At 41.4% G+C, this 18,394-nt stretch overlaps 1 protein-coding gene across 2 annotated transcripts in view; it reads left to right on the top strand.

Moving 5' to 3' along the window:
- LOC130293432 (tyrosine-protein phosphatase non-receptor type 11-like) overlaps positions 1-18,394 on the top strand; it is a 143,109-nt gene that overhangs the window by 54,069 nt on the left and 70,646 nt on the right. For both annotated transcript variants that reach the window (XM_056542103.1, XM_056542102.1), the window contains exon 2: positions 1,813-1,935. In XM_056542103.1, the coding sequence (XP_056398078.1) occupies positions 1,813-1,935 (123 nt within the window). The remainder of the gene's footprint in view (positions 1-1,812; positions 1,936-18,394) is intronic.

The following is an 18,394-nucleotide window of genomic DNA, read 5'->3' as shown; positions in this document are numbered from 1 at the left end:
TAATGGAGTTTTGTTTTGGTCGATTTTTATAATTGTTAGAATGACTAACTGGATTTGGATTTTTGACTGGAGGTATATTTGGTGTGGTATTTTGAATAATATTCTTATTGGCATTGTCGGGTGGATTTGCTGACAGCTCAAGGGGGTGATAAACTTGTGTGTTTTTTCTGGGCCATTTACGTATCTGATTTGTAGCATAATCTTCGTGATCCCGAGCAAATGTTGTACTTTTTTATTAATCAAATTTGTTTCAAATCTGTTTAACCTCATGGTGACGTTGCTATTCATTTTCCGAAACTCCACATATTGTTTATAGCTAGATAAGCGATCTATATGGATATATGCCCGCGTGGTGAGGTCCGACGCGACCATTTGGAGTTTGGCTCCCAGCAGATTTAAAGATATAAAATAATAACAAAAATTAAAGATATAGTCCAAACGTCCATACCATTAATCATCTGTGGTAAGAACAGATGCTTGTGTTGTAATATCCTCCAGGATATGTTCCAATTTTAAATTCAACATTACTAATGAAGTTTTTCAGATTAAACGCAATTACAACTGCGATACGAACTATGTGGTTTATCTGCTAGAATGCCCTTGCCAATTACAGTATGTGGGCCGCACCGTCTGAACGCACACCGGTCCCGCATGAACGCACACCGCTTTAATATTAGAAAGGGATATCCATTGCATAGCGTTTCCCGGCATTTTGCACAAAAACACAATAATAATCCGGAATTATTAACTTATCATTATTGATGAGATCCCTGAAGATCAGAGAGATCGTTTCCGCAAACTGATCAATAAGGAATCCTATTGGATATTTAAATTGAAATGTCTCCACCCTGATGGTTTAAATGAGACCATTGAAAATGTAATAAAACATATTTTTAGGTTCTATTGTCTGCTATATGGTTTTTTATGTATTGTATTTCTATACATCTTGTGATTTTTTTTTTATTAATGTACATAACTTTTATATCTGTCATTATGATATATTCCGATCCGCTCCTTTTGTACTTCCTCTGACATGCCGTGACCCTGATGACCACTTCCGGCTCGACGTGTCTGGAGGAATCGCGTGTTGTAAGTTAATTGTCTTGTGTTTTATTTTTGTATAAATATATGTGACCATTTGATTTTGTGAACTTGAAAAAGACGCCTGTCCTGGCGTCGAAATGCGTTGTTCCTAAATAAATCGCCTAGCCATTGACATTGTTCCTTATCCATTCTGCGCCGACCTAAGTCCCTGTGGAGTCTGGAGGTTTTGTTACATTTCGGGCTAAGGGAAGTAGGAAGAAGATTGTACGACCGACCAATCAGCTGTAGCGGAGCTCCGGGGGGGAACGTAGAAAGGTAAGTGAACGTTTTTCACTTTTTGCAGCCCGGGCAGGATTGGGTAAGAATAGTCTGTACCGGACTATTTCTTTTTAAAGGAAATATTTGCAAATTTAATGTATTATTTCTAATTCTGGTAACTTCTGATTAAATTAATCATACTCTAATATTGCATATTTTAAGAGTAAATGTTTTATGCATTTTATTGCTTAAGGATAGAGATGAGGAAATATATAGTTATCTCAGATTCTTACAAATTCTACCGATCTTCATTTTTCTTACCGTTTTGTCTAAAAAAAATTGTCCCATGTTCCAAGTACTCCAACTTCACAGAACAATCCCAAATGACAATAATGGCTAATATTTATGAATGTTTTGTTATAAACAAGGCTTGTATTTTACTCCATAGAATAGGTTCCAAATAGCCTATGAATTGCAGATTATAAAGTCTCATTTATGTTTTCTTTTTAGATGGTTTCATCCAAACATCAATGGATTGGAAGCTGAAACTCTCCTTCTAACCCATGGTGTACATGGAAGTTTTCTGGCCCGGCCTAGCAAGAGCAATCCTGGAGACTTCACACTGTCTGTCCGGTAATGTTATGTCCTGCTTAAAGGGGTTATCCTTCATAAGGCGATTTTTAGTATGTACCTGCCAGACAGTAATGGACATGCTTAGGAAGGATCTGCGCTTGTCTTGGGGCTAAATTGCTAAATTGTGAGATTACCATAAAGCTGAGGCTATCTTTTTGTGAACGGTTTATTTCCTGTTGAAGTTTGTTTCCTAAAACCAAAAAAATACCATGATTCATTGTAAGTGTGAGGTCACTTTTCTCCCTCCCACATATCAGGCACCCCACCCATTGAAACAAAGCTGTGATTTCTTCAATGCTGTGGACCAGTGTTTTCTGACCAAGGTGCCTCCAGCTGTTAAAAAAAAAAAAGTGACTTTTCTCCCACCCAGTGATGGCTCCACCCATTGAAGCAAAGACGGACTCCCTCTGATCACCTGCCTAGTGAAGTAATGTCTCAAGCCGCACTGCAACCTGGGAAAACCTGAGACCACAGTATTTTTGTATGCAATTAAAAATATCACAGAATTGTGAGACTACCGTCACATTCAGGTGCGGATTCTATATTCTAAGCCACACTAACTAAACAGCCTCTGTAGCATAGTCAAGTGAAAAAATACCTCTGTTAAAGGTGGAATGTGAAAGCAGAAGAAAGAAAATGAGGCCATGTCTAATAAGATAGATATATATAGATAGATATATATATATATATATATATATATATATATATATATATATATATATATATATATATATATATATATATAATTTTTTTTATTTTTTTTTAAAGATATTAATATTTAGACACACACCTCTGTTTTTGATCGGCAAAGTGCCAAGACCAGGCTCAGCTGTTCTGGCTTTTGCACTACATAGTAAACAGGGCCGGCCGCAGTATTTTTTCACTGCTTAGTGGTCATTCCTGGTTACTACAGCTCAGCTCCTGTTCAAGCTGTAGATCAGTCCACATTGCCCCACTAAACAGCAGATCAGCAGGGGTGTCAGCACACCACAAATCAGAAAGTTTGGTATGTGTACTTGAAGGCTGAGTCAGTCTCTGTTAAAGGTGATCTGCACTATTCCTTATAGGCTTCTCTCTCATCTCTGACCACCCAATAAGCCCAGGGTAACTGTCCCTTGTGTAAAATACACTGTACCTTCTGCTGTATGTCCACAGTGCTGCTGTGTAATTTCCCCATTACTTTTAGATTGTCAGCAGCAGCTTTTACAGTAGCTGCTTAGTGTAACCCTTTCCTTGCTCTGCTGCTGCTGTTTCTTTCCTTTCTCCTCTCATAGCACCTGTGACATCTGTAATTCCATCGAGTACCGTACTGTCCAGTACAGTGCAGCCTGTTCAGACCATGGCACTTTCTTTAGCATTATATTATGCCATAGCAAGAAGGAATATGGGATTTTTTTCTAAACTTGTGCAGAGGAAAAGTGGTGCAGTTGCTCATAGTAACCAGATTGCGTATTTCACTTTTCAGAGACCTTTTTAAATAATAAAGCAGCAATCTGGTTGATATTTATAACTACTCGACTTTTTCTTTGCACAAGTTTTTATAAATCTTTTTCTATGTGTTTTTATTGGCCAGGGCAGTAAGGGAGAGGAAGCAACTGTGTGTGTGTGTGTGTGTGTGTGTGTGTGTGTGTGTATTACTGAAAACAGACCAGCTCTTTTCCTGGCTACCTAAATGTAGAGAATAAGAAATAGCTGTGCACCATGGAGGGGATTCTCAGCGATTCAGTAACAGTAGTAATGGCATTAAAAAAAATCACCTTGGGTTGATCTAATAAAACCATGCAGGTTTTAAATATATATATATATATATATATATATATATATATATATATATATATATATATATATATATATATATATAAAATAAATTATATTTTATTATATAATAAAATATAATATAATTAATATAAATAATATAATTAATATAATTAATATAATTAATATAAATAATATAAATAATATAATATTTTTTTAGAAGAACTGGGACACTTTAAAGGAAAACTGTCAGCTTTCTCCCCCCACACTAACCAGCGGTACTGGCTGGTAGTGCGGGGGACGCTGATCAGTTTGATGCCCGGATCTGCCATGCCATTCGGCCCTAATCTTCTATTTTCGGGATATGCTAATGAGGTGATAACTGGCACTCTGACATCAGTGCCTCCTGCCGCAGCGCTGCCTTGTTCATTAATATTCCTCCCCTCTCTCTTCATTACAGATTGGGGAGAAGAGGGAGAGGTGGAGGGGAGGAATATTGATGAGCTGGGTGGCACTGCGGCAGGCGGCACTGACATCAGTGCCAGTTAGCCCGGCCGGTGCCAGTTAGCACCTCATTAGCATTTTTTGGTTTTGTTATTGGAGACCCCAATCAATCCCTAGAACAAGCAGGGAGAGAAATTTCCCTCCTGGCTTTGTGTCTGTGTCACGTGACCAAGACTGTAAGTCTATGGGGCCATCTCACTCAGAGACGTGAGGGAACGTTCTAAGCACACATTTCTCCTGGCTCATTGTAGGAACTGATAAAAACTTTTCATATTTCCCTATGACACATTAAAGGACAGAGGTTTTTTTTTTTACAAGGAGTGCCCACTGGTAATGCCAGTTTTTGTGATAATCTAAAGTGGTTGAGAGGTTGAGTGCCTACCTGGTGGTCTAAAGGAGTAATCCCTGCTTCCCTACTGGTCTAGGGAAGTGTTAATATCTGGTGTTCAGTCTTTTTTTTTTTTTTTTTCCACCACAGAAAAATGGGATGCCTCAGCCCTCTCCCAGGAACCTCTATGAAGAGGCAGGGTGTACCAATAAACCACCTTATAACTTAGCACTGTGTTGGCTATCCTGCTTGCACTTTCTATCATATCCTCATTTGCCATTCCATTACCCACCTACCATATATACATTAGAACTTATATTATGAATAGATACACTGTCCTAGAGAACTTGCTTAATTCAGCAGTCTATGGATACGTATCTGTTTATCTCCTAAAATACATGCAGCATCATGCCCTCAGACTGACTTCACGACATGTGAACTTCCCGTCCATACAGATAAGTTTATAGATAGGGCACATCTCACTGTTCTTGAAATATCACTCCAGAATTGCTTGTGGACCTGTGTCTGCCTAGACGTTCCTCCGATGATGTGTTGCAGCTATTTATTCGCCCTAAGGTCCTGCGTCAGGTTTAATCCCTGCAGTGTGTGCTTTATTAATATAGCTATGCATTTTACCTAGCTTGTTTATAAACTCATTAGGTCTGTAGTCATTTTTTGAGTTTGTTTAACTATTACTTACACAATTTGTTACTTTTAGGGATTCCATGTAACCCACACAGGAAGTGACTTGTAAAGGGATTTCTATAAACCAGAAACAACTAATTTATGTGCAGATGTCATTTGTTTTTGTTTTTAGCCGTTATAGTGTTTATCGCTTTTTCTCCAAAAAGGTTGTCAGTAAATAAGAACTTTCTGTAGCAGATGCAGGTTGCCATCTTAAGCAGCTCTAAGCTTATCTGCTCCATTGGTGAATTTACTGGGATAAAGTTCACACATGTGAAGCCCTGTTTGTTTAAAGCTTACCTGTTATATAACATAAAAAATAATGCTTATATATGTTACTAACTAGGTCAATCTGATGCTTTCCATGCATTTATTTGTGTCGAACGTCTGTATTTTCTCACAAATCCCTCTGTTCTGCTGTTCACTCCTTTTGACAGCTACTGTTCAGGATGGGGCGTGTCTGAGGTCAGCACTGAGCCCGCCCTCACTCACCTTGCATTCACTTCCTTCCTGAGTCTGCTGTGCTGGGTCTCTTCATCCAATCACTACAGGCTGCTCTGTAACCTCCTCCTCTTTGTTTTCATGCTGCAGCCTGATAGGACTGTAGTGAGCACAGTGGGGTGCTAGTCTCACCCTTGCTTCCTTTGTCCCTGTCTGTGCTTCAGCTGGGATAAGGATGATGCTGCAGCCGGACAGGTTTCTCTTCTGGATGGTGTGGGAACCCCTAGTGTTTTACCAAGATATACAAAATATAAAAAGTTTTGGATTCTTACAGTGCCCATTTAAGAAACAAAATAGTGACATATTACATGGAAAAAAGTGCCACTGTGCATGGGATGGGGTGTTTCTGTACTATCTGCAGATGTCATATTATGACCAGTGCATATTGCCAAAAAGTGAGCCATACAGCTTAGGGTCAGTACCCGCATGTGGTTTCCGATCCACTGGGTTCTGGCATGTTCTTTTACATAGCAGTTGCCTAATAGATTGTTGAAGGGGTTGTTTTAAAGGGGTACTCCGGCGCTAACACATCTTATCCCCTCTCCAAAGGATAGGAGATAAGATGCCTGATTGTGGGGGTCCTACCGCTGGGGACCCCCTTGATCTTCCACACCACACCCCGTTAGAATCAGCCCCCGGAGCGTGCTCGCTCTAGGTCTGATTACTGGCGATCACGGGGACGGAGCATAGTGACGTCACACTCCGCCCCCTCAATACAAACCTATGGGAGGGGGTGTGACAGCTAGAAAGGCATACGCCCCCGTGTGACATCACTATGCTCCGTCCCAGTGATCCCCAGTAATCAAACCCCGAGTGGGCACGCTCCGGGAGCTGATTCTAACTGGGTGCGGCGCCGGCGGGACCTCCGCGATCAGGCATCTTATCCCCTATCCTTTGGATAGGGGATAAGATGTCTTAGCGCCAGGGTACCCCTTTAAGAATGCAACCTCTTCACATACCGTATTTTTTGCACTATAAGACGCACCTGACCATAAGACGCACCTAGGTTTTAGAGGAGGAGAACAAGAAAAAAAGGGTACTAAAATATTTAGGACCCCCCCCTTGTGGCCAGCAGGGACCCCCCTTGTGGCCAGCAGGGACCCCTCCCCTTGTGGCCAGCAGGGACCCCCCTTGTAAACAGCAGGACCCCACTTGTAGTTGCTTACTTATCGCTGCTCCACAGCCCCGTACTTATCACTACCGCTGCCCTGTTCTGCCGTCTGCATAATGGAGTCTATGGTTTAGCATGTGACACACACGTCACTCTGCTTCCTCCGTAGCGTTACGCTGGGCGCAGAGGAGGAGGTGGGGTGACGTGTGTGTGTGTGTGTGTCACATTCTCCTCCATAAGACTCCATTATACAGACAGGGGAACGGAACAGCAGCATTAAAGGGGATGGCAGAACGGGACAGTGGCAGCGGCATGAATTGGAGAACGGGGCAGCAGAGCACTTCGCCGTACAGACCCAGGAGCAGGTAAGCTTACCTCTTCAGCAGCCTCCCCTCTGCAGCCTTCCCTGCACTTCGGCACACACATTCGCTCCTCGTGAATTCCTCAGTGTGAACATACCCTTACAGGTTATTGAGAAAATCTTTGTGTTTAACGGAAATCTGTCACCAGTGTCACCTGCACTAACCTGTCGATACCTTCTCCATTTGCCATGGGGCATGGGCGGAGCTTGGCGATGTCACCTCTGTTGTTCTCTGCTGGGTCCCGCTGATAGAGAACAGCAGCGGTGACGTCACGAAGCTCCGCTCGTGCCCCAAGCCAGGCCTGAAGCTAACGGAAAAGATTACCGTAGATCCCCTGCACGCAATGGGACAAGGTAATTACCGTTGTCATTACTGTCGCCTGCACTACTTGTCAGTACCGACTGGTTAGTGCAGGTGAGACCGGTGACAGATTTCCTTTAATGTAGACTAAGGTAAGCCATTAATGCAGTATTTGCTACTGCGAATTGCAGACCATCCTGTATTCCCTACATATCTCACATGTATCATCTTGTGGCTAAAGAGAGTGATTCCAGTAATGCTATGTTTTAAGATGTTTTCTGAGGAAAAAAATAGCATTTTGGGGGGGTTATTACATTGCTAAATATCATTTGCATATGGCAATGGGTGGCATCAGACAAGGGCAGAATTTTTCATGTAGACCCATTGGTAAGTTCATTCTTCTATTGCAGTGGTTCTTAACCTTGTTGGAGGTACTGAACCCCACCAGTTTCATATGCGCATTCACCGATCCCTTCTTAATTGGAAAAATAAAATATGATTTTTTTTTCAAATTCAAAACATAGCAGGTATATATTTATACATAGGTGCACAAAATGAACAAAACCATTAAAGAACAAAACCATTAAGAACAAAGAACAAAACCATGAAAACATGATTTTCACACAAAAACAATGAATATTTGCAGGCCGCGTTCCCCCACACATTAGGCCCTAATGCAGGGGTCCTCAAACTTTTTAAACAGGGGGCCAGTTCTCGGTACCTCAGACCATTGGAGGGCCGGACTATAGTTAAAAAGAAAAAAAAAAAAAAAAAAACGAACAAATTCCTTTGCACACTTATATATCTTATTAGTGGACTACCCCTTTAAGTACGCAGCACAGTTCCCCCCCACATTAGGTAGACAGCACAGTTCCCCCCCACATTAGGTTGGCAGTATAGATCCCCCCACATTAGGTTGTAGTTCCCCACATTAGGTTGGCAGTATAGTTCCCCCACATTTAGTTGGCAGTATAGTTCCCCCACATTAGGCTGGCAGTATGTTCCCCCACATTAGGTGCAATATAGTCCGCCACATTAGGCCAGCAGTATGTTCCCCCACATTAGGTGCAATATAGTCCCCCACATTAGGCTGGCAGTATGTTCCCCCACATTAGGCTTGCAGTATAGTCCCCCACATTAGGCTTGCAGTATAGTCCCCCACATTACGTTTGCAGTATCGTTCCCCCCCACATTAGGTGCAGTATGCTCCCCCACAGACATACAGCCTCCAGCCGTACAGTATGTCTGGAGGCTGTATGCCTGTGTACTGCCCCACTTCAGGGTTCCGACCACCGCTCCTCCGGTCCGGCCATAGCAGGACCGGAGGATCGGTGGTTGGAACACCGAAGCTGACGCGCCGCTGGTAAACACTTACCAACTGCCAGCGGGCGTCCTTGCTTCTTCTCCGCTCCTCCACGCTCCGTTGCCATGGGCGCATGCATGGGACATCAGTGACGTCCCTGCGCGCGCTTGCTCCCGGCGGTCCCCGCGTTTTTAAAGTAAATGCGGGGTCGCAGGGACTTAACAGGGGCGTCCCTGTGTTCCGAAAGCATCTTACGGAACACAAGGATGTGCCGAGGCAAAAACAACCGGCAGGCCTCCCCCACCGAACCCCCGAGACTGACTCACCGAACCCCTGGGGTTCGATCGAACCCAGGTTAAGAGCCACTGTTCTATTGTCTGCAACAGATCTTCCTAGGATTGGTTAAAGTCCCAAAAGTGTCTAACCACACCAGTCATGAATTATACTGTTCAAAAAAATAAAGGGAACACTAAGCTAACAGATCCTTGTCTGTTTCTAACCATTTGAGTGGACACATGCACATTTGTGGCCTGCTGGAGGTCATTTTGCAGGGCTCTGGCAGTACTCCTCCTGCTCCTCCTTGCACAAAGGCGGAGGTAGCGGTCCTGCTGCTGGGTTGTTGGCGTCCTCCACATCTCCTGATGTATTGGCCTGTCTCCTGGTAGCGCCTCCATGCTCTGGACACTACACTGACAGACACAGCAAACCTTGTCACAGCTCGCACTGATGGATGAGCTGCACTACCTCAGGCACTTGTGTGGGTTGTAGACTGTCTCATGCTGCCACTAGAGTGAAAGCACTGCCAGCATTCGAAAGTGACCAAAACATCAGCCAGGAAGCATAGCAACTGAGAAGTGGTCTGTGGTCACCACCTGCAGAACCACTCCTTTATTGGGGGTGTCTTGCTAGTTGCCTCTAATTTCCACCTGTTGTCTGTTCCATTTACACAACAGTATGTGAAATTGATTGTCAATCAGTGTTGCTTCCTGAGTGGACAGTGGGATTTCACAGAAGTGTGAAGGACAATCCATCTGTTTCACTGATGGGGGATACTCATTGATGTCCCAGGCATAGTTTTGAGATGATATAGATGGTCACCAAAACAGCTGATTTTGATGACTTGTAGCTAAAATTGTGCATGCCAGACATCACTGACACTAACCAATAGAAGATCAATAAAGGTGGTGGTGTTTTTTTTTTTTTTTTTTTTTCTTCTTTTGCTGGATTTTTCGTCCATCACCAGCTGATCGGACATGATTAAAAATGTAATTTTATTTTCGGCATCTGCGTTGTTGCATATGTTTATAATACTATTGCCCAAAGATAAAGTTGGATGACCATTCACTTGTGTGTCCAGACTTACTCTGCCATCTGATCACTCCTGGACAACCAAAGGAGAAAGTCTGACATTGCTTTTTCTGGAACATAATCAAAAGACCTGTTGGTGGCATCTCTTGAAGAAACATATTAAAGATCTTGGTTTATTCTTACCTTCAGAGTTTACAAAGAAACGGTTAAACATTGCATACTTAGAGTATTAACTGACACAGGAAAACCACCCACGTAAACACATGCAAGAATGCATGAAACAGTTCTGTTTGTATAACGGAGCAGAGTGGAAATTTATCAACGAAAGATCTATAAAGATATTCATACAACTTCCTACAGCTACCTGTGCTCTCGTTCCAGCCACGTCCCACATAAAATAGAGGTCACACGAAATAGAACTTTAAAGTGCTGTTTCCTGGTCAAATGGAATGCTTTAAGTTACGTAACAAGAATGCACATTTTTTCCTCAACTACTCATGGAGAATAGGAGATACATGCTTGATAGGACACTCCAGCTACATGCTTTACATAGGATATCTATAGACATATGAAGTGTTGCCAAGCATTCTTTACCCTTGTCTTCTCGATGACTGGTTACTAGGGCCATACTGCATAGCAACCTTATTCGAAATACAGAAGCAGTTTGGCTACCACAGACACTGACACTGTCTGATATAACTTGGTTGGTTCTGTGCCGACTACCAAGAAATGTTTTTTGTCTAGTTAAGGCTAAAATATCAGATTTTTAAAAGGAAAGGAACTTGCTCTACAGTGCCACCTATTGAAGGTAGCTTCCTTTCAGATCAATGTTCAACCTTTTAAGAGCCTTAAAACAGGTGCCAAACTTGGGGATTCTATGCCAAGCTAGTCTCTCCACCTGAAGGGGTATCTACCCAGCTGTTTTTTTTTTCTTCTCCTGGTCAGTCCAGAGCCTGGTTCTGGCCAACTAGTCTTGCAATTGAATCTCCTTGAGGAGAGGACCAAACTGGTATATGTTCTACATAAAACAACATTTTGTTTAGTTATCATTCACACAAATATATGGTTTATGTCTGACATGGGGCCCAAATCCCTCTCTAGAGCAGGGTAATCTTCAACCTTCTATGTGTTTTCAATGGGAGAGCTGGAGATACACTAATGCTGTACTCGGCTGTCTCTAGCAGGCTGATTATAGAATGCATGAAGGGTGCGTGTCGACTCCACTCCATGCTCAGAGGTTTGGGTGCTGTTCTGGAGATTGCAGGTGGACCCGTTGGTCAGACTTCCCACGATCAGACACTTATCCTATTATCACAGGATACTGGGTAAGTTAGGACAAAAAGTCAAAGTATATCTTAACATCTTCCCGCAAAAATCAGGAACATGTACGTGGTGCTTAGAGATGACTTCCTGCATCACCACATACATGTGCCGGATGAGAATAAACTGTCAGTGCCGCTGGGCAATGTGTCATTTTATTGAGCTCGACTGTGCTGCACAGCTGAGCCTCCCTGAAGCCGGCCAGGGATCAGTCGCTGCGGTCCCCAGCTGGCGATTGTTGCTATTGGTCCGTCAGTACAGATGGACCAATAGCAGGGATCTGGTGCGGGTCTCCTCCATTGCTTTACTGTGTGGGGGGCCCCATCGGAGGGAGCCCCCCCGCGGGCACTCAGTTCCTGGGTTGACCCTGTAGACGCTGCGGTGGCGGAGACCGCATCGTCTATTAGGGTAACAGAGGGAGGGAGTTCCCTGTCACTGATAAGCACTCTGCAAAGTGAAAGCAGAGTGCTGATGGTTGCCATGGCAACTGACCTCCGTTGTTATGGTAACATGAGTGATCAGTCCCTACCTAAGGTAGGGACTGATCTATTCTATGCCTGTCAGTACTGACGGACATAGGCATAATTCAATGGAGTACAGATGTGTACTCCATTGAATTGTGTATAATAGTTTAAAAAAAAAAATGTTTAAAGTGTGAAAAAGTGAAAAAATTTTGGAAAATAAGAGAAAAATTTGAAAAAACAATTATAATATAAATTATATATGTGTACAATACACCCCCAGAAATAGTCCCTGCAAATACATCAACATTAGAGATGAGCGAACTTACAGTAAATTCGATTCGTCAAACTTCTCGGCTCGGCAGTTGATGACTTTTCCTGCATAAATTAGTTCAGCCTTCAGGTGCTCTGGTGGGCTGGAAAAGCTGGACACAGTCCTAGGAAAGAGTCTCCTAGGACTGTATCCACCTTTTCCAGCCCACGGGAGCACCAGAAGGCTGAACTAATTTATGCAGGATAAGTCATCAACTGCCGAGCCGAGAAGTTTGTGACTAATCGAATTTACTGTAAGTTCGCTCATCTCTAATCAACATGTCCTGCAAAAAAGAGTCCTTACACAATTGCATCAGTGAAAAAATAAAAAAATTACATCTCAGAATGTGGCGACTTACAAACATGATTTAAAAAAAAAAAAAAAAGTTTTTATGCCATAAATGAATTAAAATATAAAAAAGTATATAAATTTGGTATTGCCGTAATCATATCAACCTGCAGTGTAAAGTTAACATGTCATTTATACCACATGACGAACGACCTAAAAATAAACTACCACAGAATAGTTTTTATTTATTTATACCACCTCATAAAAAATAAAATATAAAACTATGAGTGTCACATGTACCCCAGAATGGTACCAATGAAAGTGTCAACTTGTCTCCCAAAAATATTTTTGCACCCCAAGGCCTCTGTAATTTTATGATGCCAACAAAATATCCTAAACTAAAGGGATGCCCCAAAATCCGCTCGGCACACCTTCATGTCTGAGGCCTGTGTGAGAGACGCATAGCTCACAAAGGCCACATATGGAATATTTCTAAGTATGTCAGAATTCGGGGAACACATCTTGAGTTTTATTTCTTTGTCAATACCTACTGTGTTACAGAAAAAATGTAAAATTAAAAATCTACAAAAAAATTAAATTTTAAAATTCCGCCTCCACTTTGCTTTTATTTCTGTGAAATGCCTAAAGGGTTAATAAACTTTTTTTAATGTCATTCTGACTACTTTAAGGGGTGCAGTTTATAAAATGGGGTGATTTATGGGGATATCTAACATACAGGCCCCTCAATTCCACTTCAGTACTGAACTGGTACCTGAAAAATCAGATTTTGCAATTTTCTTGAAAATCTGCAAAATTGCTACTAAACTTATAAACCCTCTAAAATTCAAAAAAAAAAGTAAAAGAATGTTTATCAAAAAATGGGAACATAAAGTAGACATATTGTATTTGTGAATTAATCATTAATATGGTGTGGCATGGCTATTTGTCGTACCAGCAAAAAATATCAAATCTAGAAAAATGCAAATTTTTTCATTTTTTTCTTTATAAAAACCGCAAAATATATCAATCAAAATTTACCACTAATGTAAAGTACAATAGGGCATGAAAAAGCAATCTCAGAATCGCTTTCATAAGTGAAAGCGTTCCAAAGTTCTGTCACAATCACCTATAAGTGGGGAGTCCTGAGATGTCTAGACTGGTGTCACCATTAACTTTAAAGGGGTTATCCAGGAAAAAACTTTTTTTTTTTTTCTATATCAACTGGATCCAGAACGTTAAACAGATTTGTAAATTACTTCTATTAAAAAAATCTTAATCCTTTCAATAATCATCAGCTGCTGAAGTTGAGTTGTTGTTGTTTTTTTCTGTCTAGCAACGGTGTTCTCTGCTGCCATCTCTGCTTGTCTCGGAAACTGCACAGAGTAGAAGATGTTTGCTATGGGGATTTTCTTCTAAACTGAGCGGTGCCCGAGACGTGTCATCAGAGAGCACTTAGACAGAAAAGAACAACTCAATTTCAGCAGCTCATAAGTACTGAAAGGATTAAGATTTTTTAATAGAAGTAATTTACAAATCTGTTTAACTTTCTGGAGCAGTTGATTTATAAAAAAGTTTTTTTTCCTGGATAACCCCTTTAATCCTGTCTGTGATGATAGTGAGGAGACTGAGAAGTGATCTCTCTAAAACAGGAAGTATCCGTTTGTTGTTTGGGCTCTGTGGCTAGAATGAAAATGGCAAGATTTCAGTATTTTGTTTAAATATAGATGGTGACAAAGAAATAATGCAAAGAAAAAAAAAATCCAAAAGTTCTTACACTGCTGTACATAAAACATGATCTAAAGAAATGGACATTTTCTGAGAACCCATTCCCTTTTAAGATCTGCGATCACGGGTATCAGTTGAACATTACTCAGGTCTATCTGACTCTTCATGGTCGCACATCCTGGGAGGCAGCCGCGTGGCAAGACTTCATTTTATAATCTTGTTTGAGAATAAAGGTCAGGATATAGAAGTTTAAATATTCTGCAGTCGTCTGACTTTTTATCAGTTTGTCCACATTCCACCGGCTGGAAACTTAAGTTGATAGAAACGTGCAGTTTCCCTATTGTCTATTGGTGCTGCATATCCTCTTCCCGCGTATGATAAGAGGGGGTGGGGTGGGTGGGACAACATCTCGTCATAGTTTTAGCAAAGGTGAAACTGAAAAAGGTCAAAGCTCTGAATCACTGGAGAGAAATGCTCTGCTGAAATATTCTACGTTTTCACTATCTTCTCGATAAAGCTGATCTTTTCGGAACACTCTTGTGATAGCGATCATAGCGTCAATTCTTGGTACAGCTTTCCTATTAGTCATTTACTTGACCTTTTATCCTTTTGGGTACGTTCACACGTACAGGATCCTGTGCAGATTTGATGCGTAGGATTTATAACTGCCGATTAGAAGCTGTGCCCAGTCATGTAGTTTATATTGAAATCTGCAGCAGAAAATCCTGTGCATCAAATCTGCGTACGTGTGAACGCACCCTTACACGGACGTTGATTTGTGTTCCTTTGTCCTTCATTGAGACTTTCCACTTTTTTACCCCGTAGGATTTTAAATAAATTTAAATTAAATTAAATTAAATAAAATAAATAAAATAAAACTTAATATCCTTATTATAATTTTTTATGCATTGAACCCCAGGAGTCTTATGTTCACCAAATAAGTAATAGTAGTATTAGTATCTTATAGTATCTTATAGGAATTCATAGGTAAGCTCCATAAAAATGATATCCTTTATATAGTTAGTCAATAACAATATATTTATCTTCCTTAAAGAAACAGTACAACCACCTCGAATGAATTACTAAAAAAAGCCTTTAAAAAAAAAAATCCTTTCCATTTTCAGTTGGGAGATGACTGATGAATTATAGTTTTGTTAAGGAGTGGTCTCCTATTGTGCCGAAAGGAAAAAAATATGACGATTTTGGGGTAAGGGGCCAGACCGACAGACTCACTCACTCTGGGCAGATGCAGAAGGAGCCATAACTGTTTTATCCTACACTGTGCTGGAGAGGGATCCAGGTAGGGCAGAGCGATAAGATTGTGGCTAAAATACGATTCCATGATGTTGGTGACGTGGTTAGGTTGGGGGGGGGGGGGGGGGGGGGGAGCTGAAGACGGCTGTAATAAGCAATATAGGGCAATATTTGTACAAATCTTTATACAAATATTGCCCTAAGGGGCAGTATTATTGGTTGCAGTTCACTGTTCTATAGCAGTATATGCACATTACTGGCAGTAATAACATTAATAAAAATTAAAATACATGAACATTTTTTTGAATGTGCTGCTATGGAGCAGTGATCTGCAACCTGTGCCTCTGCAGCTCCCAGCATGTTCGAAAAGCAAAAGGCTGTACATGCACTTTATTGTCTTACTGTCCCTAATGCATTACTGGTAGTCGTCATTGCCTGCTGGGAGTTGTACTGGTGCACCAGCTACTGAGAATGCCGGGAGTTATTTTAGGTCCGTTTCGGTTTTCGGCCAAGGACTTCTCTGCTTTTCGGTTTCAGACTGAAATGTTAATTTCCCCTTCAGTATCCACGACAGCAACCCTGAGAGATTAACTCCTCCTCCTGATTGGGACAGGAAAAAAAAAAACACTGGTGTGGACAGGAAGGGGTGGGGAATTTAACCTCTCATTGTTTTTTCCCGGTCAAGGAAGGAGTACTGAGAGGTGCAGCGGACTAGGTCTCCTGCGGAAAAGAGGCCTTATGGGGGGGGGGGGGGGGGGGGGGCTGGGGGACTCTTGGTACTAGGAATAGCACCTCCCGTCATTGTTCATTGTTTTTCCGTCTGTCCGGTCCGCTTCTGCAGCATCCGCTTTGGGAGTATGGAGGATGCCGGATCGATGCACGGGGTTCTCCTTTTGGCTGGTGCTCGTCGGTCGGTCCTGGCTTCCTCCGGCACGGCCTGGTTTCCAGTCATGCGCAAGTGCTTCAGAATGTCACTTCCGGTGGGGAGGGATTGAAGTAGTTTCTCCTTCCAGCTGGAATGCTGGCATCTGACTTAACTTCTGTTTTATCTCTGCAGCAAATTTGATTCGGGAGACCGCCCTTTTTCTATAAAGAGCCCCTCTCCTGTATGGAAGCTGCTTTGCTTGATTCCAGTGTTGGATCTTACCAGGCTGCATCATGACCTCACCAGCAAAGAATCCACATCCTCCAGTATTCCCTGGATCCATGAGTACTGAGGGCCTAAAGGTTTTTTTTTTACCCTGGCCTATCTTCGATTGCTTGGTATTTTATCCTTCTCTTCCTTGTATTTTCAGGGAGACAAGGATTCTGCAGCTTCTTCGGTAAAACCGAAGCAAAGAACTAAACCCAAAAAGTATGGAATATATGTAACAGAGTTACCAGACTCGGCATCAAAAGCTTTATGTAAAGCGTATATTGCATTTGTGATTAACCCCTTAAGGACCAGGCCATTTTACACCTTAAGGACCGGAGCGTTTTTTGCAATTCTGACCACTGTCACTTTAAACATTAATAACTCTGGAATGCTTTTACTTATCATTCTGATTCCGAGATTGTTTTTTCGTGACATATTCTACTTTAACATAGTGGTAAAATTTTATGGTAACTTGCATCCTTTCTTGGTGAAAAATCCCAAAATTTGATGAAAAAAATGAAAATTTTGCATTTTTCTAACTTTGAAGCTCTCTGCTTGTAAGGAAAATGGATATTCAAAATATATTTTTTGGGTTCACATATAAAATATGTCTACTTTATGTTTGCATCATAACATTTATGAGTTTTTACTTTTGGAAGACACCAGAGGGCTTCAAAGTTCAGCAGCAATTTTGAAATTTTTCACAAAATTTTCAAACTCACTATTTTTCAGGGACCAGTTCAGTTTTCAAGTGGATTTGAAGGGTCTTCATATTAGAAATACCCCATAAAAGACCCCATTATAAAAACTACACCCCCCAAAGTATTCAAAATGACATTCAGTAAGTGTATTAACCCTTTAGGTGTTTCACAGGAATAGCAGCAAAGTGAAGGAGAAATTTCAAAATCTTCATTTTTTACACTCGCATGTTCTTGTAGAACCAATTTTTGAATTTTTGCAAGGGGTAAAAAGGAGAAAATTTTTACTTGTATTTGAAACCCAATTTCTCTCGAGTAAGCACATACCTCATATGTCTATGTTAATTTTTCAGCGGGCGCAGTAGAGGGCTCAGAAGGGAAGGAGCGACAAATGGTTTTTGGGGGGCATGCCGCATTTAGGAAGCCCCTATGGTGCCAGGACAGCAAAAAAAAAACACATGGCATACCATTTTGGAAACTAGACCCCTCAGGGAACGTAACAAGGGGTAAAGTGAACCTTAATACCCTACAGGTGATTCACGACTTTTGCATATGTAAAAAAAATATATATATTTTTTACCTAAAATGCTTGGTTTCCCAAAAATGTTACATTTTTAAAAAGGGTAATAGCAGAAAATACCCCCCAAAATTTGAAGCCCAATTTCTCCCGATACAGAAAACACCTCACATGGGGGTGAAAGTGCTCTGCTGGCGCACTACAGGTCTCAGAAGAGAAGGAGTCACATTTGGCTTTTTTGAAGGAAATTTTGCTCTGGGGGCATGCCGCATTTAGGAAGCCCCTATGGTGCCAGAACAGCAAAAAAAAAACAACATGGCATACCATTTTGGAAACTAGACCCCTCGGGGAATGTAACAAGGGGTAATGTGAACCTTAATACCCTACAGGTGTTTCACAACTTTTGCATATGTAAAAAAATATATATTTTTTTACCTAAAATGCTTGGTTTCCCAAAAATTTTACATTTTAAAAAAGGGTAATAGCAGAAAATACCCCCCAAAATTTGTTAGGCAATTTCTCCCGAGTACGACGATACCCCATATGTGGCCCTAAACTGTTGCCTTGAAATTCGACAGGGCTCCAAAGTGAG

This window comes from Hyla sarda, chromosome 10 (genome assembly GCF_029499605.1).
Source record: "Hyla sarda isolate aHylSar1 chromosome 10, aHylSar1.hap1, whole genome shotgun sequence".
In the NCBI taxonomy this organism is placed as follows: Eukaryota; Metazoa; Chordata; class Amphibia; order Anura; family Hylidae; genus Hyla; species Hyla sarda.
Note: the sequence above shows the minus strand (reverse complement) of the source record. Positions and strands in the feature narration are given on the sequence as shown.